We start from the raw sequence: 25456 nt of genomic DNA on the forward strand, positions 1-25456 counted from the left end.
GAGCTCTTAAAGACACAAGCAGTGATCCAAAAGGAATCAAATGGGTAGCCCCCCAGCCCCACCACCACCACCCTCAGAAAAGAAAAGAAAAGACCAATTGAAATGTGTTTGTGTTCTCTAGAGCAGTTTGTATTCTCTAGAGCAGTGGTTCTCAAACTTTTTTTGGCTTCAGTATCTGCTTTCCCTGACATCTGAAGCCAAGTACCCCCTTTTAACCGATTTCAACATTTTTGCTTATAAAACTGCAAGAGAAAACTATAGCTACCATTTGATGCTATGAATCATACAGAACTATATTTTGATTCATGAAGTTCCATATAGCATATTGTTCCATCTACAAGCCAAACCTCTTAAGAATGTGTGTGAATATAACCCCAACTTATATTTTCCAAACCAACTAGTACTGGATTGTGTCTTTAAAAACTGCAATCTGAAGTGAAACTTATTTGAATCAATAAATGTAATTTTAACCAATCTCTATCTATGGTAGTAGTAACTATAACTATAACACATCTGCTGTGGCTGGAGGTGTTCATCCTACTCTTCCATTGAGAGTAGGGTCACCTACTGGTTGATAAGTAGTACTGCTTGAAGCTCACAATTACAATATCTCCTGTTGCCCAGTGTGGGTATTGCCCAAAGTGATAGAAATTTGGTCTCTCTTGTGGGAGACCAGGGTTCGAATCCCAAGTGGGACATAAGGGGCAATTTTAAAATAGTTCAACTAGCCGATCTACTTCGACACGTTGTGAGCTTGTAGATTGGCTATTTGAACTATTTGAAAATGCTTTTCAAAATAGTAAAAAACGGCCAAGAAGTTTAGGGATAAGGGGTAAGGCGGCGCCCAAGATAGGGCCCAAGGAGTCTTTTATGGTAGAGGAGTACCTGTAGGCGTCCCAACATGTCTTTGGTCACCTCTGCCAGCACCTCCTTCACCTCCTGGGTGGAATACGCAACAGCACTCTCCTCCTGCTTGTCCTCCACATCACTTCCAGTGTGTTGGTACACATTCTGTTGTGTCTCTCCTATCTCTTCCTGGTTCGCCTATAGGGCAAAAACTCACAGGTGAATATCTGTTTTGGTGAATAAAATGTTTATACTGTTACTGTTACTGTGTGGTATGTTCTTCATAAAACTGCAAGTTGAAGGGAAACACTCGTTCCTCCATTTCATGTCATGTGATGGGTGCTTTCTTTAAAACAAATATGCCATGGGGTGTCCCAGTGGAATCGGAGCCCATAACCCCTCAGTGTGAGGGCTATCCTATACACAGGACATATTTGCATTGCCACGCACATTAGAGAAAGTCAGAAATGTATTAAATGATGGATTTAGGCAGGTCAGTCTCTAGGTGTCCAGTGCACCAGACAATAAGCTGACTGGATGCCTTTTGCATTGCATGTTGTAATGGTGAGTAATAAATAGAAGTTGAGGTCAGACTCTGACCATCAGAGCTGTACTGTGATGCTGACAACATATTGTTCCAAAGGCAGACAGTGCCCACCAGTGGCCAGCTGAGAAATAGCTCATTCTGTTTAAACTTTTGACATATATTTTGATCCAAAATTAACATTAAAATACAAATAATTCAATGTATTATTCCAGTATGTTATGGAATTTATATTTTCATTTTAAAAGATTAAAATATTTGCCCAACTGGTTTGAAGAAAACCATAATATTATGCTTCCATAATCCATTCATCCATGCAACTTTGTATTTATTTATCCATTAATTCCAACACCCATTCACTCTGACTATCCATCCATACATTCAGATGAGCAAATCCATCATCATTAACATCTAAACCCTTTCACCCAGTGGTGAGCTGTGGATTTTTGAACTATGGGTACTCTATTTTATGACGTCACGTGCGCGCGCACGTGCACGCGCACGGGCACGTGTGTGCGCAAGCATGTGCACATAGCCACTCAGCTCAGTGCTAGTTGAAATACTGTATTCAACATGATTATTAATGTATTTATATTTCTTATTATTTTGTTGCATTGTTAATTTGTTGTTTTTATTTTTGTTTCAATTAATTAATTATTTTATTTTCCTTTTGATTTATATAAAAGCCCTTTACATAGATTCACCCACACATAAGTACTTAAAATAATCAGTCAACTTGTCTTTACTTTAATTACTTTTTTTAAGACTTACATTGCTTTCAAAACAGTGTTTTTTAAAACAAGTTAAAAAAAAAATACCCTTTTGCTACTCACCAAAACAAAGACGGTGTTATGGAGTTCAAAGCCTACTTTACTAAATGGGAACACTGTGAGCCCCCACCTCATGTCTAAAATACACTTTTTGGCCAGAAAAGAAAATATTTCACCGGAATTAAAACCTGTTTTTGGTTGCTCCACGTGCCCTCTACAGATCTGGTCAATGGAATTTTCCTATTGACCAGATTCTTCCTTCAGGTGAAATATTTTCTTTTCTGGCCAAAAAGTGTATTTTATACGTGAGGTGGGGGCTCAGAGTGTTCCCACTTAATAGAATAGGCTTTCAACTCCATTAAACCGTCTTTGTTTTGGTGAGTACCAAAAGCGTTTTTTTTAATTTTACTACAGACGAGAGGCTGCGCTACCGCGGTGCGAGGGGAAAGAATCTAAAGTACCATAGCGTTAAGGAGAACTCCTTCTAACGCTATGGACCAGAGCTAGATAAGGATACCTTTGTGAGTGTCTGGTAGGCTACCAGCTCTTGTTATGCAAAGCAGCCAGGTTGAGGCCATTGTTTAAGGTGTTAAAAACGGCTCGCCCCTGAAGGTGCGTTGTTGTATTAATGATTGACTTCTCGCGGGCGGCTGACGTGTGTGCTCGCGAGTGCATGTGGAGCTGCTCGTGCATGTGCACGTGCGAGTCCCCAGCCCCCACAGTGTCAGAACTAAGGGTACGCCGTACCCCCCCGTACCCCCTACAGCTCAACCCTGCTTTCACCAATATATTAAGTAATCATTCATTTTGCATGTTATGTGTGTTCTATCCATCCAAATATAAACGTATTTCATCCATCCATCACCTGTTCACATTCTTCGATAGGAGGCGGTGCCAGATGGTGGAAATAGAGGTCAGCTGACATGCCTTCCTCCAATGGAGCGCCAGCATCCTCACTACTAATCATATCAATAGTCCTCTGGAACTCAGAGAGTACAACATACACTTTTAAACACTCACATAAACACACACACACACACACACACACACACACACACACACACACACACACACACACACACACACACACACACACACACACACACACACACACACACACACACACACACACACACACACACACACACACACACACACGCACAACACATTAGCACTGTTTCTCAATGACTGGTTCGGGGGCCCACAAAGACTCATACGGGTCTGTAACACTGAGAGTGTGCAAATATAAATAATGTAAATATTTGTAATATTTGGGACCCTCAATCTACACTGTAAATTTCTCAGTGTTCATTTAACTCTGAGAGTGTACAAATGGAACGAAATGGACCCATAAGGGTCCATTTGGTTCCATTTGTACAATCCTGGTGGTCCCCGGACCCAACGTTGAGAAACAGTTTATGAGCTTAGCTGACTCACCTCCATGCCAATCAGGATTTCCTCTCTGGGTTTAGTGAAAAGAAACTCATACAGCCTGTAGTTCTGAAAAAGACTAAAAATAAATGAGGTTTTGCTATTATAGTGTTTGTGTGATATAGACTAGACAAATATGCCATTCTCAAACTGCACACATGCTAGCCTATAGTGTTAGTGCTATAGTGTTAGCCTATAGCAGCTCAGAAATCAAATAATTTGATGACCCACTTTTCAGGCTTGCAGTCAGTATCTCACCTTTGCTCATGATTTTATTTGAGTTGTGCCTCTTTTGGTGTTGTATATTGTATTGTATTAGCCTATGTTCTTTGTTGAATGTGTGTTAGAACAACCTAGATTTGTTTTGATTAATTCACAAGCTATTCGACGTTCAACAAGCTAGCCTGACAATTCAGCACAACCATAAAGTAAGCCAAATAACTTCAAGGATAACACACTGGAATTGTCTTTTATTTACAGGGGGTCTAGGTGGCTTCCAGAAACAAAGTAGAAGGAAGCCGCAACAATGCTTATTACCTGTTTTTGAGGTAGTCTGTGAGTGCAATGGCTTGTTCTACGTCCAGCAGTGGATTGATATCGCCCTCTGAGACAGCGTGCTGTCGTGCTGCTTCCAACGCCTTGGCAAACTCATCCCAGTTATCAACAAAAGACATGTGCTTCTCTGGAATGACAATTCAGCACACATTTCTAAAGGAAGCATAATTTGACTTTGACCTTGGAGTGGACCTTTATAGTTAGTTTAATCACTTAACAAATGAAAACATTTTCTGTCTGACTATTTTTTTAATCTGACACCTTGCCTGCTTGTGTTCCTGACTGTACAGCATCACTCTCTCTCTGTGTCCTGTCTCTCTGTCCCACAATCTGTCTCACAATCGATATGCCGAACCTGCCTGCACGGCTTCCCTGTCTGTCGTCTCTGTGTCAGCCGGTCTCACTTACTTACCTCTCATGTTGTCCAGCATCATTTGCAGCACAGCCATAGTGAAGGACAGCTGTGTAGGGCTGAAGTTGGCTTCTTTGGCCCACCAGAATCCAGAAACATAGTAGTCCAGCAGAGCAGCTTCTTTCATACAGGTCCGCTGGTTCCTAAAGTTTAAGATGTCCTCAAATTGCCTGATAGTGGACACACACAAGATCAGATTCAATGTGGAGATCGGTTTGTCATGTTGTTCTTGCTGAGGAAAAAATCTGATACAATCAATATCGTTGCTGTCTGGCAGCCAGAAACCTCCTATCTCCATATTTAAACTTTTTGTGTTGTTTTTGTAAATGAATGCCCTACTTGATCATACTACAGTACAGTGTCATACAAAAGTATGAAAAGAAGCAGATCCACAAGCTCAAAACGTGGTTTTGAGCTTTCATGTCGCTTTCATCTGCTACTTTTGCTATTTTTGAATTTGAATCCTGAAGAAAAAAAAAGTGTTGGACATATGAGGTTTCCACCCGACAGAGACGATATGGGTTGGGTTGAAATAAGCTTTTGGGATTGTACTGTTAATTGACATTGCAAGTCCAACACTACCCATCATAGGTAGCTCTAGCAATGAGCTCTTTGTATTCTAATATTTGAGCTCCTGCCTCCTGCAGAAAATCATTTATGTTGCATAGGCCAGTGGTTCTCAAACCTTTTCATGTCAAGGACCCCCAAATTGACACTTATTAGCCCGCGGACCCCCATTTCAAAAGATATGCCAGGGACCCCCATAAGCGAAGATTTTTTACGGCTCTAGCAGTGATTCTCAACCATTTTAATTTCAAGGACCCCCAGTTTGACATGCATTAGGGCTACAGACCCCCATTTAATGGCATTTCACATCACTTGGACCGCAATTTATATTGTAAAATGTATGTGTACAAATGGAACCAAATGGACCCTAACGGGTCCATTTGGTTCCATTTGTACACTCTCAGAGTTAAAGACCCAAGGGTCCATTTGGTGCCTAATCTATCATTTAGCTGGGGACCCCCTGGAACTCCCTCTAGGACCCCTGGGGGTCCCCAGACCCCACTTTGAGAACCAATGGCATAGGCTACAGTAAACTGGAGACAAGTTAGGCTACTGCTCATTGACTTACAACTGACTAATCATTTAGTGAGTGACCCACTCTGATCTTGATCTTGAGCAACTTACGCCTGAACATCCTCCACCGTCATCTGCAACAGTTGGCTGATTTGTGTGGGGGGTACATTCCATTGGAGAAATAATAGTATGTGACTGCAGTCTTCTTCCTTGTTTAAAGCACAAACACAATCACCTGTAGTGTGTGTGTGCAGTGCAGTGTAGTAGGCTACAAGAATTCATAAACTGAGACAAAAACGAACGTTTAAACTATGGCATCAATATATCAATGTTGAAGTTTTAATTGCCTTTGCAAACAGTTGCTTGATGTGTAGAAAGTTTATATCACCTACTTTGCGCTGTTCTTTCTTTTCGTGTTTTTTCGCTCGTGCGGACATGTTGCTCCTAGCGTTACCTTGGCAACATCATCACTGGAGTTAATGCTTAGCTGGAGTTCTTCATTCCCAATCCCAACAAACAAAAACATAACCCCTTTAGCACATGATTGCGTAGGCAGCTATACTATGCGTAAATTCAAGGATAAAGAGTCTTAAAATTAGATAAAAAGGCCCCAGAGAGGACATTCACCTTTTGTTTTCCTTTTTTTTTCTCGTCGGTGCATTAGTTTCCCAGCAGTTGCCTAACAACAAACCAACCAATCACAGAGCAGATGTCCCTCTGGGCTATGGGGTCTTGACATGTCGCGCTCTTGTTCATCTTTGATTGATTGATGATTTAGAAGTTTGCAGGAAAAAAAGCACATGATAGTACAGTTCAATACAAGCTATTTTCAACGTGAACGCATGTTTCATTCATTAATAGGCTATTTCTGGTGGTGATTGGTTGGTATCACCACTGACCTGGCTGCCACAGTGACCACATTGTTGAACCGGGCCGGTTGAGACTTCAGAGGCGTGCCCAAACTTTTTTCTTCCCTGTAAAACAGAATGAGCGCCAGAAATTTAATGTGACCCACCGGCAGCTGCGTTTCGAGTGGTCACTCATTGTAATTCGTATCAATTAATAATACATATGATCGTGCAGTTTTTTAGTGCGGTGGTCACGCGGTGTTTCTTTATTCTGGTGTCATTACTAGGGGTGACTGGAGTGGTATGGGTGAAGAAAAACAGGCTTTATTGGCTTCTGACCATCCTCTTCTTACCCCAGGTGGCTGAGATGATCCTCACACTGAAGAGGAGGAAGGGGAAGGATTACAAATGGTAGGCTACACATTTTATTTACAAGACCCATTACTTGTCAATGAATGTAGGCTACTAACCCCTGGCATGTTAGGCTACTCCACTACAAGTGAAAGTTGCTCAGTAAAAAAAATAAACATCTGAACTTCAGATAAAACAGGTGAGCAGTTTCTAAAGAACAGAATAATAAATTGAAACTGATTAGATGAAATCTATCCTTAACTGATTCATTGGGGAAAGTAAGCGAATGAAAGTGAAATGATTATACTAAGAGGTATGATTGTCTTAAATTCATTATTGGGGAAAAAGAGGCTGTGCTGTTCATTTATAATACGTGATGAGTTATAATGGGCTTTAGTGCCTGATTATCGTCACTAATAAGCTGCTTATTTTTCTCTTTGTGAAGGACTTGATGAAATAACCTTTAGTAGTCAATTTCAATGAAGAACAGGACAAAATAATATAATGTTATGGGAGATTCAAATCAATGACTATGAAAATAGTTTGTGATTTCATTCAGAATTTGATTAAGTGATTGCCCACTTAACAGCCAATCTTTATCTCTAATCAGTAGCCCTCAGTCCTTTACATGGAATACATTTAATATAAATTATATTTATAACTTTGAACTTGAATTACGATACTCTTGAGAGAAAGGCAAAAAGAGGAATCCTGCACACTGTTTTCACTTATAAATAAATGTATTAGAGGTAGGCTACAATGTAGCTGGTAAAAAAAAATGTTTTTAAGTACAACATCATGACAACAAAAATATTATTCAATAGGTCAGTAGATGAAGAACAACGTATTATGAAAGTTAATAATAATAGGGTTAGGTCTAACCCTAAGCCAGGTTATGATTAGGGTCTGACCTAAAAATACATCAGTTGGACGTCACACAAAATCAGTGAACAATCAAATAGGCCTACTATTGGTCAGGACAGAAAATACTAAAACTACAGTAGAGTAGAACAATGTATCAAATGTATCGAAAATACACAGAATGATAGCACCTTCAATATCACAACATCACATTTAATAATAGTTCTTCATTTAAAACTTTGGGGGCTTGAGTGTTGAGGGTAAAATTCCAATACGCCTCCCTTCTCTTTAGAAGGAGGTCATGGTCCACCTATAGGTGGCAACGAGACCGCCTCAATACCAACAAAGCGCAGGGAGGAAATATCATGTTTCTTATCGTAAAATCATTTTAACAATAGAAAATGTGTGATGATTCCGGCTGCAGTCTGATAGTGATAGTTCCAGATCAGACTGCAGACTGATCCGGACTATCACACATTTTTCAATTCCCCCCACTCTTTGTTAACAAACGTGGGAGAAATCTAAAAGATCTTCTGATCCAATACACCTAGAGGTGGTGACCATGACCTTCTAAAATCCTTTTAACGTGGAAAAAATGCCACCTTTACCTACCTGTATGAGCCGTTCCTCTCCATGGTAACAGATTGGCGTGGTGCCCTGATTGGTCCTCACCCCTCTGAGATCTCTCTCACACACACACACGCACACGCGCACACATGCGCACACAGTTTGTTGAAGGTTTTGCTGTTTGTCCCATTCCCCTGTAGGTTCTCTCCAGCTATCTTCCTGTTTCTCATCAGCATCATTCCATCACTATGGATTATACAACTACATCATGAAGAAAACAAATCCAGTGACACAAGTGTAACACTTATTATTCTATTCTATTCTATTCTATTCTATTATGTTCTGTTCTGAGTTTTTATGGCTGTTATATACAGCATTATCTAGTCTACATACTGTAGTATAATTAGTCAGGATTTTGCTGCATATGTATATTATTCAATGCTGTTATTACTCTGTTACAGTACTGTGCCTCTCTCATTTCTCTCTCTCTCTGTCTCTCTCTCTCCTCTCTAGTGTAATGATCTTAGTTCACATGATAACATTGTGGACCTACTCAATCAACAGAAGGCCAATGGCAGCGAGGTAAGTTCAAATCCAGTGATCTGGCTCATAGTTTCTTCATCTGTTTCAGTCCACTTCAGTAAATTAGTAAGAAAACACACAGAAGTCATTTGCTAAGTATTCAAAACATGTTAATGAAAATGCATGAAAATGCTCTCAAGCCCCAATATTTCATTCCCAAACCTAACCACCACCATAAATCACTTGACCCAAAAATGACATGAATCAAATGAAGTGAATCCACATTAGGCCTCACACCATTCTCAACCAAAGTGAATTTCAAAACATTCATTCAAACACAGGATTTGTTTTTAAAGACTAAGGCAAAGGTAGTGTTTTCTCCCCCAAAATAGATATGTCATATGCAGGGATAGAAGACCTCTTCAGTTCCACTGAGGTCTTGAAACCCATGGTCAGTTATTCAGATTTATTTTTCACAGTTCAGCTTTTCCATGCCTGCTCTCGTCTAGACAGTGGGGCTCTTTTCCTGCAATGTGTTTGTAATGCCGGTTCACCTCAAAGGGCCTGTTGTAAGTCTGTGGGTGTGTTTTCCCCTCATAACTACAAGCGTATTCACAGAGCTTACTGCGTTTTAATGAAACAGCCCGCCCTCAATAAAAACAATTACAAGCTGAGAAGAACACACTGTGTCACACAAACTTTTATTCAAAATAAGCCTACACTTCTTGGAAAGATATTTTATATCAAATGAGAATATTTTGTTGCCCTATATTCATGGTTGTCGACACACATTTAGAAAGTCCTTTGAGTTGATCACAGGTAGATTTATAGCTGTGATACAATTTGCAGTTTTTCTCACGTTACATCTTCCCCTTTGGAGGCTGCATTTCTGCAAGAGAGGAACAGCTCAGCTGTGCATCAGTGAAAGTTAAACTGAAACTCATATAGAGTGTGAAAGTTGGATTGAAGTTCTATGCACGCACGCACGCACGCACGCACGCACGCACGCACGCACGCACACACACACACACACACACACACACACACACACACACACACACACACACACACACACACACACACGTGTTCACATATTCACATATCGTCTTTGCTTTACCACAAATGCTAAGAATGCTATTTTGATAGTATGTAGGTTTGAGGTTTACCTGGTATCCTAACTTCTTTGAAGCCCCAAATTGTTTTTTGACTAGTGTTCATGCCCTTTACTCTCATCTAACACTTGAATAAGCGAGTCGCCAAAATGCCAAACACATGCAGGAAGGGAAAAACACATCACTTCACCTCCAGAAATGGTCAATTCACCCATACGAAGCATGCCTCATGCCAACGTGCCTGCCCTAAAATAGGGTTCTATGCCCCCCCCCCCCCTTTCAAGACTGACAAGCCTGACATGGTCACACTGGTAGACAGATTGTGACTGATTGTTGACTTAGAGGAAACAAGATACGTTAAATAAATAACACTAAGTGGTAGTCTTATCAGCTATCTGCATGCGTTTCTGTGTTACTGTGTCATTTACCGGCACGTACTCCACTTCGCAGGAAAAGCCAGTGCAAGCAAAGATGGAATTTCTCTCTAAGCCATCATCCAGAGTTTTACAGGGTTACAGATGCAATGAAACAGCATTTGGAGATTATATCCTGTCACAATATAATTCAGATTAGAACATTTAGATTTTTCCCTAGCACACTTTCCATAATTTTACAGAACCATTAAGTCACACTACAGTGCAGATGTTCATTAAAGGCCATTGCACACAGGATGCGATTATTGCGATTATTGCGATTATTAGGTTGGCTCAGACAGGGTGCGTTTTTTCCGTGCGAATAATCGCATCCTGTGTGCAATGGCCTTAACTTTCAAGATGCTTCATTGTGTCTTTATTGCTAAACCATACTCAGTTTCCTTGCATTCCATTGTACATTCTAACTTCCACAATAATGTATGACTAGATTCTGGTCTTGCACCAGATGTTGTTGGTTTCTATTCATCTTGATCATAATAAGCCCACTGTCCTAAACCAGGATCATACTCTTACACCAAATCTAATTATCACAGTTGATATTCTAACCACTTAAGCCCTATTTTTGATTTACAAATACAAATGCTAACACTTTTTGGCCTACAATAACATGGCCATAATACAGTAGGGATGCCAGGTTGAAAGTGGTTAATATACCTGATCCAATGTATTGATTTATTTTCGACCTCACCATTATGTTCTCCCTCAGGGAGTGAACCCATTCTCCTCAGTGTGTGCCAATGCATGGATCCTGGGCCTGCATCAGATGCTGCTGTTCTTACTGATCCTGGGCAAATGGCTACTGCCCAGCGACGGAGAGCTGTCCAGAGACCAGCTGTCCCAGCTGCTGCTCATCTTCGTCGGCACCGCATCCGACATCCTGGAGTTCAAATCCGAAACCATCTCTGACGTCAAGTAAGGAAGGAAGCAAAGGGAAGGATGGGAGAATGGATGAATAAATGGATGGATGGATGGATGAGTGAGTGAATTAATAGATGGACATGCTGGATGTCATACTTCCCAATACTGGTGTGACATCAGGTGGGAAAATGGGAATGGATAAAGTGAGAAAGCATGTCTGGCTTAACATTAGAGGAGAATGGAAGGAAAAGGGGGAATGGTGTGAATTAGGAGATGGATGGATGGATGATGATGAAACAAATAAAGTGAAATTTGTCTTGTGTGTGTGTGTGTGTGTGCGTGTGTGTGTGTGTGTGCGTGCGCGTGTCTGTGTAGGGACAACAGCTTGACCGTGGTGTACATTGTCATGGCAGTATGGACTTGGTCTATGCTGCAGTTCCCACTGCATCTCTCAGGTACAGTCCAATGAGATCAAAGTGCTTATGTTATGACAGTTCGTCATGGCCCCGCAGAAAACCCTTTGAAACCATGCATCTCCATTTTGATCCAACAGTACTGTTGGGTGATCGTTCAGGTGATCAGTCAGAGGCTAGTGGCTCCCCTGTCTTCTCCCGCCTCAGAAACGACCTATGGAGCATCCTAGAGGCTCTGTTCATCCAGGACGGGCCCTTCCTGGTGGTCCGGCTCACCGTCATGGTGTACTTCAAGGTGGTCCACCAGATGCTCATCTTCTACACGTTCAAGAACCTCCTGGTGGTCACTCTCAACCTCTACCGTCTCCTCATCCTCATCTGTGATAAAAGGACTTCTTGAATTTGTTTGCTGTCACATTTTAACCTCTTGAACCCCAGCAATGCGAAACGTTGTGAGGTAGATCGGCTATTTGTTTAAGAGATTTGGTCCAAGTACAGAGCCAACTCAGGTCTAGTTTACTAAGTACAGGTTTTAAGTGGTTAATATGTTTTCTTTTTTACAATTGCTGTTCTTTTCACTGATTTATTTTAGATTATAACTACATACAATAAGGTAGCTGACAACCTTTATAAAAGTTTATAAAATGTATAAACGTATAGGGAGCTAGAAGGAGATTACTGTCTTGATTAAGGACACTTGAACAAGACACATGGCTGCTGATGGACTGAAATAGGAATTTCGCCAATTTATCTCAGGCACAATGACAGCGGATGAGTTCTTGTATGCATCCTACTACAGTATATGTTCATATATATATATATAGTCTATTGGCTTTTTATTTTGTATGATTTATAGGGCTTTCAATACAGTGCATTTTTTCATTTATGTTCTAGAGAAGTATATCAGTAGTCAGTATGTCATAGTCAGAGAGAGACGCATAGATTTTTACAGCATGGTGCTGAAGGGGCCAGCCCCACAAAAGCAGACAAATCACAGTGAACCACACAGCTCAACTGACGCTGCTGTGGCAATCGCCTCACATTAGCACAACATCGGTTCTTTATTCACAAACTGCACACTTGATATTCATTCATAGCTACAGATTGCACAGAGAAGCCATGCCATTATTAGACATTCATTTTATTCACACTGTTGTGGAAACTTGTAATATAATCATTTCACTGCCTGCAATATTACCGTGTGACAAAGTGCCACAGCAGTATTATACTGTACATGCATGATATGACAGTAAAACACCTTGAACGCGGTAAGTAGCCTACTGGTCGCTGATGGTAGGTGTGGCTCCACCTCAGCAATGCATCTCCCTGGGGTCTAGTTAAAGGGGTTAAGCGCCCTAGTTGTTTGGCTCATATCAACAATACTTACTTTTCTGGGGGGAAATAAAAGTTCTGCAGTAGGTCAAGGTCAGTAGAAGGGCAAAGTAACGGAGGTCCTCTTAATCTCCGTTACGTTACAGGACTTTGGGATATGTTCATGTATATGTCAGGGGACACAGTTATACATGGTATATATTGCACATGACAAATAAGTAGGAGACAAGTAATGGATTATAAAATATAGTCCTTATTATCTATTTGCATGTGTGTGTGTTCCAGACATCGGGGGAGGGGTCACCTGTGAAAGACAAACAGCAGAGTTAGAATAGTTATGCTATGGGCTCTAAGAATTTAAATGTTATTGCCATGTTTCTCACAATTTACCTGCCCTTTCCTGTCTCCTACTCCCAGGGTGCAGGATTAGAAGAGTCCCCGGGGAAACAACAGCTGCTTTTATAGTTCCGGGAGGGTTCCATCAGATAGAATTGTGCCAGGGGTGGGGAAAATGTTATATAGTTATGTTTGTGGGTTATTGTGGGGTTTGGGGATGGTAGTTAATTTAGATTAGTTAAGTGATGTCATATTGTGGTTTTCATAGTAGGTATATTGCTGGGTTTGGTATGTGGGGGGGTTTTATGGGAAATTATTATGATAGAGCAACCCTGTAGTTGGTAGCACCTGAGGGTGGGGGGGTATAAAAAGCTGCTTTCTATGCCAGTCTGTAAGTAGGGCTGGTCAGAGTAACATCTGGCCAGAGGACATGATTTTATTGTTAGGATGTATATTATGGACACTAACTCTTTTTGGATTAAAGGCCCACCAAGTGGCATTTCATATATTTCCTGCTTCTGCCTCCTCACTTCGGGTCATGACCGCTCGGTCAATCTAACAGGCAAGTTGCTGCTTTTGTATTTGTTTCTATGCTGACCAAAATGTAATGTTCCTGTGTGATTCAAAGTTTCACATAGAAAACATATATAGTCAAAGGCATATTGATGCAACTGTCATATAGTAGAACTTTTGAAACCATTTGAATAAACATTCTGTTAAAGGCATAAGCAGCATTTCATTATCTAATTTATTACTGTTATTCAAGAGTTCAAATAAAGATTTGTATTTGAAGATGAAAAAAATATGTATATTTGGCACTTTGTTAACCCATTGCAGCTCAGTATATTACAATTATTATTTTGCAAATAACACAAAATGTCATTAAACTTTTTATTGCCTCAAAATGCATTTAAATTCAAGATAGCATACTACGTGATGCTACATTTGCAAATTTGATGTAATACTGTAAATTAGCACCTTTGACTGGAGACCCCCTATTGCACATGATGGGATTAGAAATTTCCTTTGTCACATATCCCACTGAGACACACAAACAGGTTTGTATTTTACTTAAATGTTCAATGTGCACTATCTATCTCACAGGGTACAGCCAAAGAACGACAGTCAGTCAGTGTCTTGCTCATGGACTTCAAATGAAAAACATGAGCTCTTGGTAACAGGAAGGATTCTAAACCACCAGGCTTCCCTAATTATTTTGTGCACAGCCTTGAAGGACATGCAGCTTGGTAGTGCAACAGAGTTTGTTTAGGGCCGTGACAGAAACATAAAAGTGTTTCCAGAGAATCACTAATGACTAGAAGAGGATGTTTACTGCGATATGCTTGTTGAAGCAAGTTCCAATGAAGTTGATGTCCTTGGGGTGGTGTGTGTGTGTGTGTGTGTGTGTGTGTGTGTGTGTGTGTGTGTGTGTGTGTGTGTGTGTGAGAGGTGGGGGGATATTTTAGGCAGGATTTAGTCTCTTCTTTGCATTAAGAGAAAGACATCTTATACAGCATTCTATACCGTATCTATAGCCCATACTGAGTCATGGCACAAGGGCATAAATGTCTTACAAATAGCTCAGAAATGCATAACAGTTTCATATTTACACTGTAGTATTCGCTGATAAGCTGGCATTTTCTTAGTAGAGAGGATGACAAACACCAGAGTCTCTGGAGGATTGTGTGACTCTGTCTGTCTGTATAATTACAAGCATTTGATTTGACTGCAGATTTGTTCTCGGAGGAAATGTTTCCTCTAATCTTTCTGTATTGTCAGTCTGTCTACAATAATTAGGCTACTTTCTCTCTTTCTCTTTCTTTCTGTCTGGCTTCTCTGGAGCTTTGCTTCTCACACACACACACACACGCGCGCACGCGCACGTGCACGCGCACGCGCACACACACACACACACACACATATGCTAAATACCACGTCTGGGTCAAATTTGCAAATAGGCTAATGCTTTGAATTTGTTTTAAGCCACTTGTAACACCTGACATTTACAGCATCAAAACAAAAGACACAGAGGCAAACTGTAAAAGAAAATAAAAAAAGAAGAAAAAAATGAGCTAAATAGGCCTATAGATGATGTGCGACCAAAGATGACTTTGGTTGAATAACAACAAAATCATGCATTAGCTAATCACTGAAATTCTAATTCAATTCAACTTGCTGTTTTGGCATGGAATAGTCTATAGGCTATAGACTATAGCCTATTTTTATTTGATTCTTCAAGATTAGGCCTACATATTGATGGAGTTGATATTCAATGGTGTAGTGTAACTAAGTGGTGTGGTGTACTGTACTTAAGTACAATTTTGAGGTATTTTACCTTACTGAAGTATTTCAAATTTTCTGTACTTTTACTTCTACTCCATTACATCTCAGAGGTAAATATTGTACTTTTACTCCACTACAATTATTTGAAAACTTTACTAGATTTTGATCATCATTATTACAAAACATACATGATCTACTTCAGCCCTATATAGCCTACATTTCAGCCATTTGAAAATAGCCACAATCTACAAATATGCGTCGCTTAGATCTGCTATTTTCTAAAGATTGTTATACATTTGAAAACTTGTGAAATGCTATACCTACCAATACTTTTGTGCTTTTACTCAAGTAAATTTTGAATTCCAGACTTTTACTTGGAAAATAGTATTTCTACATTGCAGTATTGATACTTTTACTTAAGTAAAACATTTGAGTACTTTTCCCACCACTGTTGATATTGTTGTTATTGTTCCCTCACCTCCGTCCAGTTTCATGTGTGAAGACAACCCGCTGTTGCTATGCGACGTTTGTTTGCCATAGCAACGCAGCAACCTGCAAGCCAGAAGCTTGCTTTTGAATCATCCTCCTGAAAAACGTCTCAGAAAACGCTGGAAATTAAATATATAGGTTTTGTTTTTAATCATGGCGGATGATGCTCGGGGAATCCCCCAACTGGAGCTGGAGGCTGTAATTGGGTTCAATGGTAAGTTTTAAAGATAACTTAAGAAGGCTAAACGTTTCCAACACAGTAGGCTATTGCTCGCAAGCTAGCAAGCAGTTGTGTAAAGTAATTCAGTACATTTACTTACTGTCTGTATTTAAGTAAAAGTTTTAGGTATTTTTTTACTTTACTGGAGTATTTCCAATTTTCTGTAGCCTACTTTTACTTCTACTCCACTACATCTCAGAGGCAAATATTGTACTTTTACTCCACTACAATGATTTGAAAACTTGAGTTAGTTACTTTGTAGATTTTGATTAATATTACAAAACATAAATTAACCACTGAAAATAGCCGATCTACAAGCTCACAATGGTGAGCTTGTAGATCTGCTATTTTCAAAAGATTTTTAGACATTCTGCATAAAGAGCATACTTTTGGTATATATTTAGATGCCAATACTTTTGTACTTTTACTCAAGTAGGCCTACATTTTTAATAACAGACTTTCACAGAGTAGGCCTATATGTCTACATTGCAGTATTGATACTTTTACTTTTGTTAAAAATGTAATACTTTTTCCACCACTGATTGTAAAACTCCACACTTTATTGTTGGATCATGCAGGACACGTGTTTTCTGGCCTGAAGGTCCACCCAGACAGAGAGCACCTGATATATCCTCTGGGATGCACGGTCATACTGAGACGGATCACAGATGGGAAACAGGCCTTCTTGCATGGACACACCAACAACGTGTCCTGCATCTCAGTGTCCAAAAGTGGACGCTTCATCGCCTCTGGACAGGTTACCTTCATGGGCTTCAAGGTGAGAGATTTGGCCAGATTTGGCTCAAACAAGGGGTTAAATTTGTTCTATTGCTATGCCTATGCCACCAAAATGTGGAATGCCCTATACCAAGAGTCATAAAAAAGTGTGACTCCTTACTCTCCTTCAAAACCGCTCTAAAAGAGCACTTACAGGTGTCTGCAATTTGGAACTGGCCTCTGTAAAAAGTCCAAGCTTATCGAGATGATCAAAGATGTGAAGTTATAATATATATATATATATAAATGATCTCTGAGGTTTTAATTAATCTCATTTTAGAATATTTGTTTTACTTTTCCCTTTTTAAATATTTGTATTTGACTGCACTCTCTCTACCTTAAACTGTATTGTTTAGTATTTTTCTAATTGATATTTCCTATATTTTGAATTCTAGGCTGACATAATCATCTGGGACTTTACAAAGCGAGCAATCCATGCCCGGATGCAGCTCCATAAAGCCAAGGTGGAGTCTCTGTCCTTCTCTCCCAGCGATAAGTACCTGGTGTCACTTGGAGGTCAGGATGATGGCAGGTAAACATGACTTATGATTATACTTTCCCTCTTTATTCATCAAATACTGACTGAGAAGCTCAAAAACATGGGGTGGGACCCTCAGGAGGGTTCCAAATGGACCCTTACAGGTCTGTAACTCTGAGAGTTATGGGGATCCTTGAAATTTAAAAGATAGAGAACCACTGGAACTAGACAAGAGGACTTGCTGGTATGCCTACAAATACTTGGAATGCTGCCCTCTAGTGGAAACACATCAGAAGTACTGTAATAGTAGTAATGATAATACAAGTAGTAGGAATAGGAGTAGTAGTTGCTGTTTGTCATATTGTATACTGATGTTTTCAGCATTGCGGTGTGGAACGTGGAGACCAAGGAGGCCATCTGTGGGAGCCCCGCTTCACCTCGTGTCGCCGGTCACTGCCTCACCACAAAGTACTCCAACACTAACGACAGGGTCTTTGTCACAGCTGGAGAGTGAGTAAATATGTACATAAAAATAAATAAAATGTGCACGCTCAGCTTGTTGACCCGCTATTTTAGCTATTTAGGCACTATATTTCCTGTTGTCCTATAATCCTATATCGTTGCATAATGCAAATGTGGTGGTTGTGTCCGTTTGATGTTATTCTGTTTCTTTGTGTTGCAGTGGCACAGTGCGAGTGTGGGAGCTGGACGTGAATAACAGAAAGGTCAGACCCACAGACTGCCAGTTGGGCCTGCTGAAAAGGATTGTCAAATGTATAGAGGTGAGAGATTGGTGTCCAATCCAAGGCATTTATTACCCTATCTTATTCACTGCATGGCTACTCTGAAGGGCTGTTGCCACTTTGGCTGTAGAAAGTACCTATTATGCTGGGTTTCCACTGGCCCCACACCACACCATACCGCCTACTTGCGCCGCCGTTTCCACTACAAGGACCTGGGCTTAGTGGTGTCAAAGGGGTCTGAAATGGGTGCCTATTTTGGCACCACTCGAGAGTAGGTAATGACTGATCACTCATTGACATTGTATTTAGACCAGGATCATAGTTGTAATACATTATAATAGATTATATTGTATTATAATCACAGTTATAATCTATTATGGTGTATTATAATTATCATAGTTGTAATACATTATAATGATTTATATTGTATTATAATCACAGTTATAAGGGTCCATTTGGTTCTTACCGATAGCTGGAGTACTCCTGCACAGGTGATTTGCATTTACATACATTACATTAGGCAAGAAGCAATGACCTCCACCTATGCCCTTACATTACAAAGGAGTTGAGACCTGAGTGTACGCATACCTGTGGATTTGAGAGTGGGTAGCCTACTGGTACTGTAGTGTAGTGTAATGGAAATGGCAGATATTTTGATGCAGTGTGGTGTAGTGTGGTATGGTGCTAAAGCTCCAGTCAAAATCCAGAAAAATCCAGGAAATTGGGGAGCTCATAACGACCTATAGTACTGCACCCTCAATGATGTGACACAATATGTTTGTTGCTTGAGCTGAATACTCAGTAATTCTGTGGCTCTTGCCTTTCTTTGCCCAGATCTCGGAGGACAATCAGTTCTTCTACTGCGGTACGACCAGCGGAGACGTCATGAAATTTAACCTGGACACCAGCCGTCTGAATGGCTGCTGGCCCGTTAAACACAAGTATAGCCAGGTAGGACAAAGACCACAAATTGTGACTGCTGCACACAGTGGTTGTTCTTATTTGATTGAAGTCAATGTTGCATCTTAGTCTTTGTCTAATTTTAATCATTATTGTCTCCACCAGGCCGAAGGCATGGCCGAGACTATGTTTTGCACCCTAGCTGTCCCACTTTCTTTATGTATTAGTATTCAGTATACAGACCACTGTGTGTGCACAGGACCACCTGCAGCCTTTCTAGATTCTATCTTTAAAACCTTATGCTTGTGTCTCTCATTGTGTAGGGCGTGAATGTCCTGAAATTACTGCGGTCTGGGAACATTCTTGTAGGCTCTGGAGCCGGCCTCCTTTCTCTGTGCTCTGGAGCTAACTTCAAAACACTCAAGTGAGTCCTGCAACCTAACCTGGCATACTTACAGGCATACCATTTCCCCTCATATAATACTGTGTGTATATATAAAACATATACGGTTTACTGTATGAACTACAAGCACACCAGTGTTTAACCCAATAATGGCAGAAAATGTTTACTTGGCTTATAATGAGGGAAAATCAACACTAACCACCAGCCAACTGCTGGTAGAGTTTGACTTTGACTGAGAGACAGCGAGATCCGAAACCAGATGCTTTGACTTGTACGCTAGATATTAAGGTAGTGTGATCATACACTCTGGTGGAATAAAAGGAATTTGTTTCCTTCGCTGTTTGCAATATATTACTAATCCACTTTTCCTTTTCTCATCAACCTGTGCCAGACAAGCCCAGCTGGAGGGAGCGGTGACCTCCATCGCTGTGAGAGGAGAGGGGCAGCAGTTGTTTATTGGGACAGAGTCTGCTCAGGTCTACCGTCTCACATACGATGACTTCAAGGCTGAACTCATCTCTTCCAGCCACAGAAGTGCTGTCAGGGACGTGGACATCCTTTTGTGAGTGGAACACAGAGCCTTAGAGAACTGAATTAGTCCAGTACTCAACTTTCCTCACTAGGGGAGGGCAGTGTTCATGTTCTGATCAGTCCAGGTTTCTAATTGAGCAATACTCTCTCTTGCTTGTATCTTCCAGTGGAACGTCAGAGATGTTTGCGACTTGTTCCCATGAAGACATCCGGGTGTGGCACACAAGCAGTTACAAGGAGCTGCTGCGCATCACCGTGCCCAACATGACATGTAATGCCCTGCACATCATGAGGGATGGAACCAGCATAGTCAGTGGTGAGACAGCCCCCTTTCAAATTCTCTGTGAGTCACCTCCTCTGTCAAGGAGGTTATGGCTTCGCCCCTGTCAGTCCGTTTTTCTGTCTCTTTGTTTGTCTGTTTATCCGTCTATCTGTCTGTTTGCAGTTATGAACGGGTTTGCACAGAAAGGTTGGTTCTTCTGGCCCACAGAAGAACTTATTGGCCGATTGGCCAAAAGGGGACAGACCTGTCACAAAAATGCATATCACTTCAGAACAGATTATTATATCACCACAATACTTTTTCAAATTGTGGTCACACTGTTTTGTTGTCAACCTCCAGTGCCAGTGGCCACTGACACTGAGTGTTGGTACCTCATGTGCAGAATAATGTATTCAGAAGTTCTATTGTCTCCAGAAGCACCAGAACATCATACAGAGAGGTCTATGCTCTTCTGAGTACATTTATCTATTCATATAGTTTTCAACTGTTGTAGAGTGGTAGATTTCTTTTTCAATACAATAAATATTTTCCTTGAGGAACAAAATTACAGTTGACAAAGCAACACAAAATGAATCAAATCCATAACGAGGGCCCTGACTGTCTCTGTGTGCTCCCAGCGTGGAACGATGGCAACATCAGGGTGTTTGCTCCGGAGAGTGGCCGGATCATGCTAGTCATCCACAACGCACACAGCATGGGTGTGACGGCCATCGCAGCCACCAGGGACTGCAAGAGGATCATCAGCGGTGGGGGAGAGGGACAGGTCAGTAGGTGTCATACGTTCACCACTTCGAGATCCCTCGTTTTAATTCGCCATGATATGGGACTAGACTCAGTGTCAACGTTTTAAAAAGTTAAATATTACATTATGAAACATTTCAAAAAGTCACCCATGACCTTCCTCTGATCAGAACACAGCGCTATGGAAAGGTTCAGTCCAGTGTGATTTAAAGAATCTTTATTAAAGAGATACACAAGCACAAATTGGGAGAAAGCTTTCCTTCCCTTAAAGAGGTTGCATCTAGCGATTCTTATGATAGTCATGTAAAATACACCCTGACTGGGTGGACAGGGCACTCTAGAAATAATTTGATTGATTCAAACATTATTCTATTATCTTGTTAGAGGCGCAACAGCTGCTTGGAAATGACAGAATGCAGAATGCTGTGATTTGCCCATCAGAATCTTCAACAAACAACAAAACTGTTTTATAATCTGTTCTAATTATTCCCGACCACTTGTGCGGTCGAGGGACTAAATGTGAATAAGACCTGTTAGTTTTGAGCAAGATCTTAATGATAGGATGGACTGTGATAACTGATAAAGTGATATCTTAACCACTTAAGCCACAGTAACAACTTGACAAACAAGATCAATATTTCAAAAAAGCAGATCTCCTCTTATGAGTAGCAATATACAGTAGCAACATTATCAAAATTAAGCAATATGTTACAAAATAGAATCAATCAATCAATCAATAAAACATATTTCAAATGAATATGACTTATAGAATATAATTATGCGTTGAGTAGAATAAAAACACAAATGCTGAATATAGGCTTTCATTTTTAATAAAAGTGAAAGTGAACGTCATTGTTCCTTTGTGCTGCAGGTGCGCGTGTGGGAGCTTCTGCAGGGCCGCCACCGGCTGCAGGAGACCATGAAGGAGCACAAGGCTGCCGTCAACTCCATTAAGATCAAGAGCGACGACACGGAGTGCGTCACGGCCAGCTCTGACGGCGCCTGCATCATTTGGGACTTAGTGTGAGCATCCAAATGCACACACGCATGCACGTGGAAGCGTACATCAGCGTGCGCACACACATGCACGCACGCACACACATTTATTTTTATTTTTATCTGTTAATGTTTAGTAAAATATAAACAAATACTGTCTTTTGACTTGTGTTTTTTTGGCTTGTGTTTTGCCAACACATGCACAACTTTGTCCTACTATAACTCCTGTCTCGTTGTCTACTGTCCTTCCCTGTTCCCTGTGTCTCCTACCACAGACGGTTTGTGAGGAATCAGATGGTGCTGGCCAACACGCTGTTCAGATGCGTGTGCTATCACCCAGAAGAATTCCAGATCATCACCAGCGGCACAGACAGGAAGGTACGATTCAGAACCAGATTCGATCTAGAAAGATTTCAGGGCTTTTGAAACTGCTCGAGCACACTGAGGTGACAGGGCCCTGCTGAGAAGAAAAAAGATGTGCCTAGATCTGCTATTATCACTATTTATTGTATGACAAAATGAACCCGAGCAGTCATAACAGGTGAATTCCTGTGAAAATAGGCAAACATTCTATGAAAACATCAGATCTATAATATCTGCTATTTTCAGCAAATATTTAGCAGGAAAAAAGCATGGTATAGAATAGAGACGGCATCCGGGAGCAGTATGGGTTAGCGCCCCAGCCTGTGTCTTCCGTGAGGAAGAAGCCCAACAAATCCACGGTGAGGCCTTTAGAGGGCCATTCAAGCAAGCCGCAAGTGGAGCCTGCAGTACCACCACGGCCCAAGAAACCATCACGGCAGACTGAAATGTTTGGAGCGGGGGAGTCTGGTGCAACGCTCAGGTCCTGGACCTGGTGAGACGGAGGAGGAGCCCGGCCAGGAGGCCATCCACAGAGCCTAGTCCCTCCACTTGCCAGGGCCTCTCCTCTCCCCCAGTCCCGGCAGAGTAGTTCCGGAGAAGCGGATTGAGTGGCCCTGTCTTACCCTAAGATGACTGACCATGGGTAGCTACTGGGACTTAAGTCGGGGCTTGATCAACCCCGCCTGGGTCACCTGGGCGAGGGTGTATGTTGCGAGACCCGAAACCCCCCGTTGACCCCAACACTGATGATACGTCCCAGGAGCATCCATGTGATGTTTTTTCGTTATAGAAGCCCGGGGGACCCTGGTCAGCAAAGTATTTTGGGGTGGTTAAGTGGTTAACCTGGGACAACATGTAAGCCTTTATTTGAATGATCGTTCTTGTCCACTCATTTCAGGGTTACAGCTGGAAGTTGTTTTGTCTTGTACATAACAAGAAAAGGAACTTGCTTGATGCGTGGTATTGATACGCAATAATTAACTTCAACCAACAATTTCCTTTTGAGAGGCTCCGTACATCGTCAGCTGCAAACCTCCAGGGACAATAACTGTCATTCAGAGCAGCAAACTGTGTATATGTATGACAAGTTGACAGAATCTATGACCATAGGCCTACTCATTTGCATAGAGGCATAATAAGCACACAAAATGCAATAATGTCCTGGTTTGGGGATACAGATGAATGACAGAAACTCACCTAAATAGAAACCAATTAGGAAATAGAATAACAGCATAATAATACTCAGGCATCGTTGTTTAAAGCTTTAGTAAGATAGATTATAGAAATGTTCACAACTGTGACAAACATTGATGATGATTGTGCTCTCTTAATTCTGAGAGAGGGTACCTCTTAATTCTATTGCAAAGAAAGCAAAAGTGCCTAGTGGTTAAGACACATACCATATAGGCTCTAAAGCAGCCTGACAGAAAGTTGCAGGTTCAATTCCAGAGCCTGACAGCCTTTGCTGCGTGTCACGCCCCGTCTCTCTCTCTCGTTTCGTAATAATCTACACTATACTATCAAAATAAAGGCAGAAAAGCCCAAAAAAATTGCTTTAAAAAAAAGAAAAGATTGTGTGCCTCAAGCAGTAAAACATGGAGACTAATTACAACAACACAACAAATGTGTTGAACTCAAATAAACTTCAAATAATGCATGCCATGCCTTTTGCTACGTCTGTATGAATATTGTTATGTATTCTGTACTGTCTATTATATGTATTTTTCATCAACATATCAACTCCAAGGCCAATCTGAGTCACTAAGTGATATATTGAATGTGTTCAACTACACTGTACAAACCTAAGTGTTATTTTAAGTCATTGAGTTAAATTAAGTGTCAGGACTTTGTGGTTTTAATGTAGTATGTTATTTCTCTCTGCTCAGATTGGTTACTGGGAGGTGTATGACGGCTCGGCCATCAGAGAACTTGAGGGCTCCCAGTCTGGAGCCATCAATGGAATGCACATCTCAGAAGATGGGAAGCATTTTGTCACAGGTATGGCCAATAACATCATCAATCGTTCTTGTTGACAACTAATAATTAACGTTCTCACTCACTCGCTCAAAACGTGATTGCATAAATATATATGAAACTAGAAAAGTGCGCTCCTTGGAGCACAGATCTACGCCACGCCGGGTTGGCTACCCAGGGCCAGAAATTGTGCAAGTCAATCATGGCCAATCGGAATGGAACATGAAAAATCTAGCACAGAAAGTTTATATTTAATCAAGTACATTTGCTGTTGTCACTCCTAGAACGACAATCAACCAATAGTAAGGAGTTCTATGATTCTAGACAAGTGACATTACAATCAGCCAATAGTAAGGAGTACAAGGACCAGATCCTAGATAAGTGACATTCGAGTAACTGTCGCACCCCTAATGTAATGTTTCTTGTCTCCTCTTCCTCCGCCACGTCCAGGTGGAGACGACCAGCTGGTGAAGGTGTGGAACTACATGGATGGCGAGGTAACCCATGTGGGCGTGGGCCACAGCGGCAGCATCACCAGTGTCAAGATCTGCACCAACAACCGCACGCTGGTCACCACCAGTGCTGACGGGGCCATTCTCAGGTGGAGGTTCCCCCACCCAGTCTCTCCCTAGAAACACCGTCCCAAGCTCAGGAGGATCTACACTACAATCGTCATACTCAAACCCTCAGCCTAACGTCCCCAAAATAAATGTAAATCTGTCCCATTCTGACCAGAGGTTCTTGTCATTGTTTAACTGCACCTACATTTTGTAGCGTGAAAGATTGAAACTGTAATTTCTAAGCTAGAAAGAAGAAATTGACAGAGTCATCACAAATGCATGTCCTATTTCGATGATGTAATGCCTTATTGTGCCCACAGGGAGGCAGTATGATACACTAAAAGAACTGTGACTTGATGATTCTGAAAGGACTGTTAAGTAGCAGTCAACATTAGCCAAAGTAGGCCTAAATAAGAGATTTGATGGAGATTGAAGACCATTGT

At 41.1% G+C, this 25456-nt stretch overlaps 3 protein-coding genes across 4 annotated transcripts; 2 read left to right on the top strand and 1 right to left on the bottom strand.

Annotated features, from left to right (window-relative positions):
* Positions 1-819: 819 nt before the first annotated feature.
* cabcoco1 (ciliary associated calcium binding coiled-coil 1) lies at positions 820-5806 on the bottom strand (the record flags this gene model as incomplete). Its single annotated transcript, XM_084078205.1, has 6 exons — positions 5750-5806; positions 4559-4728; positions 4129-4273; positions 3598-3670; positions 3026-3139; positions 820-1044 (listed from the first exon to the last, which is right to left on the bottom strand). The coding sequence occupies exons 1-6, from the start codon at positions 5770-5772 to the stop codon at positions 820-822; spliced, it is 750 nt and encodes a 249-aa protein (XP_083934331.1). The 5' UTR covers positions 5773-5806.
* Positions 5807-6650: 844 nt separating this feature from the next.
* On the top strand, positions 6651-14192 carry LOC311059639 (transmembrane protein 26-like). 2 transcript variants are annotated; one of them, XM_084077651.1, is made up of 8 exons: positions 6651-6897; positions 8466-8562; positions 8779-8847; positions 11040-11245; positions 11567-11646; positions 11745-13046; positions 13840-13887; positions 13924-14192. In XM_084077651.1, the coding sequence occupies exons 1-6, from the start codon at positions 6710-6712 to the stop codon at positions 12002-12004; spliced, it is 900 nt and encodes a 299-aa protein (XP_083933777.1). In that variant the 5' UTR covers positions 6651-6709; the 3' UTR covers positions 12005-13046; positions 13840-13887; positions 13924-14192. The 2 variants fall into 2 exon arrangements, with proteins under 2 accessions (XP_083933777.1, XP_083933776.1); XM_084077650.1 differs by having other exon boundaries at positions 13840-14192.
* A 1910-nt stretch (positions 14193-16102) lies between these two features.
* Positions 16103-25188, top strand: cfap52 (cilia and flagella associated protein 52). The gene is made up of 14 exons (XM_084078055.1): positions 16103-16258; positions 16843-17042; positions 17437-17573; positions 17901-18029; positions 18202-18301; positions 19097-19213; positions 19486-19586; positions 19957-20127; positions 20264-20412; positions 20997-21142; positions 21992-22143; positions 22392-22494; positions 24366-24477; positions 24904-25188. Exons 1-14 carry the CDS (start codon positions 16198-16200, stop codon positions 25083-25085), a joined length of 1860 nt encoding a protein of 619 aa, XP_083934181.1. The 5' UTR covers positions 16103-16197; the 3' UTR covers positions 25086-25188.
* Positions 25189-25456: the final 268 nt, after the last annotated feature.

The sequence above is a fragment of the Gymnoscopelus microlampas genome (assembly GCF_963454915.1).
Source record: "Gymnoscopelus microlampas genome assembly, chromosome: 14".
Taxonomy (NCBI): domain Eukaryota; kingdom Metazoa; phylum Chordata; class Actinopteri; order Myctophiformes; family Myctophidae; genus Gymnoscopelus; species Gymnoscopelus microlampas.

Bases quoted from the DNA above. Each gene is read 5' to 3' on its own strand.
- cfap52 (XM_084078055.1), top strand. From the start codon at position 16,198: ATGGCGGATGATGCTCGGGGAATCCCCCAACTGGAGCTGGAGGCTGTA. The intron at 19,587-19,956 runs GTGAGTCCTGCA...AACCTGTGCCAG, and splicing joins GCTAACTTCAAAACACTCAA to ACAAGCCCAGCTGGAGGGAG. The intron at 22,144-22,391 runs GTGAGCATCCAA...CTCCTACCACAG, and splicing joins TGCATCATTTGGGACTTAGT to ACGGTTTGTGAGGAATCAGA.
- LOC311059639 (XM_084077650.1), top strand. From the start codon at position 6,710: ATGATCGTGCAGTTTTTTAGTGCGGTGGTCACGCGGTGTTTCTTTATT. The intron at 6,898-8,465 runs GTAGGCTACACA...ATTCCCCTGTAG, and splicing joins AAGGGGAAGGATTACAAATG to GTTCTCTCCAGCTATCTTCC. The intron at 8,848-11,039 runs GTAAGTTCAAAT...GTTCTCCCTCAG, and splicing joins AGAAGGCCAATGGCAGCGAG to GGAGTGAACCCATTCTCCTC.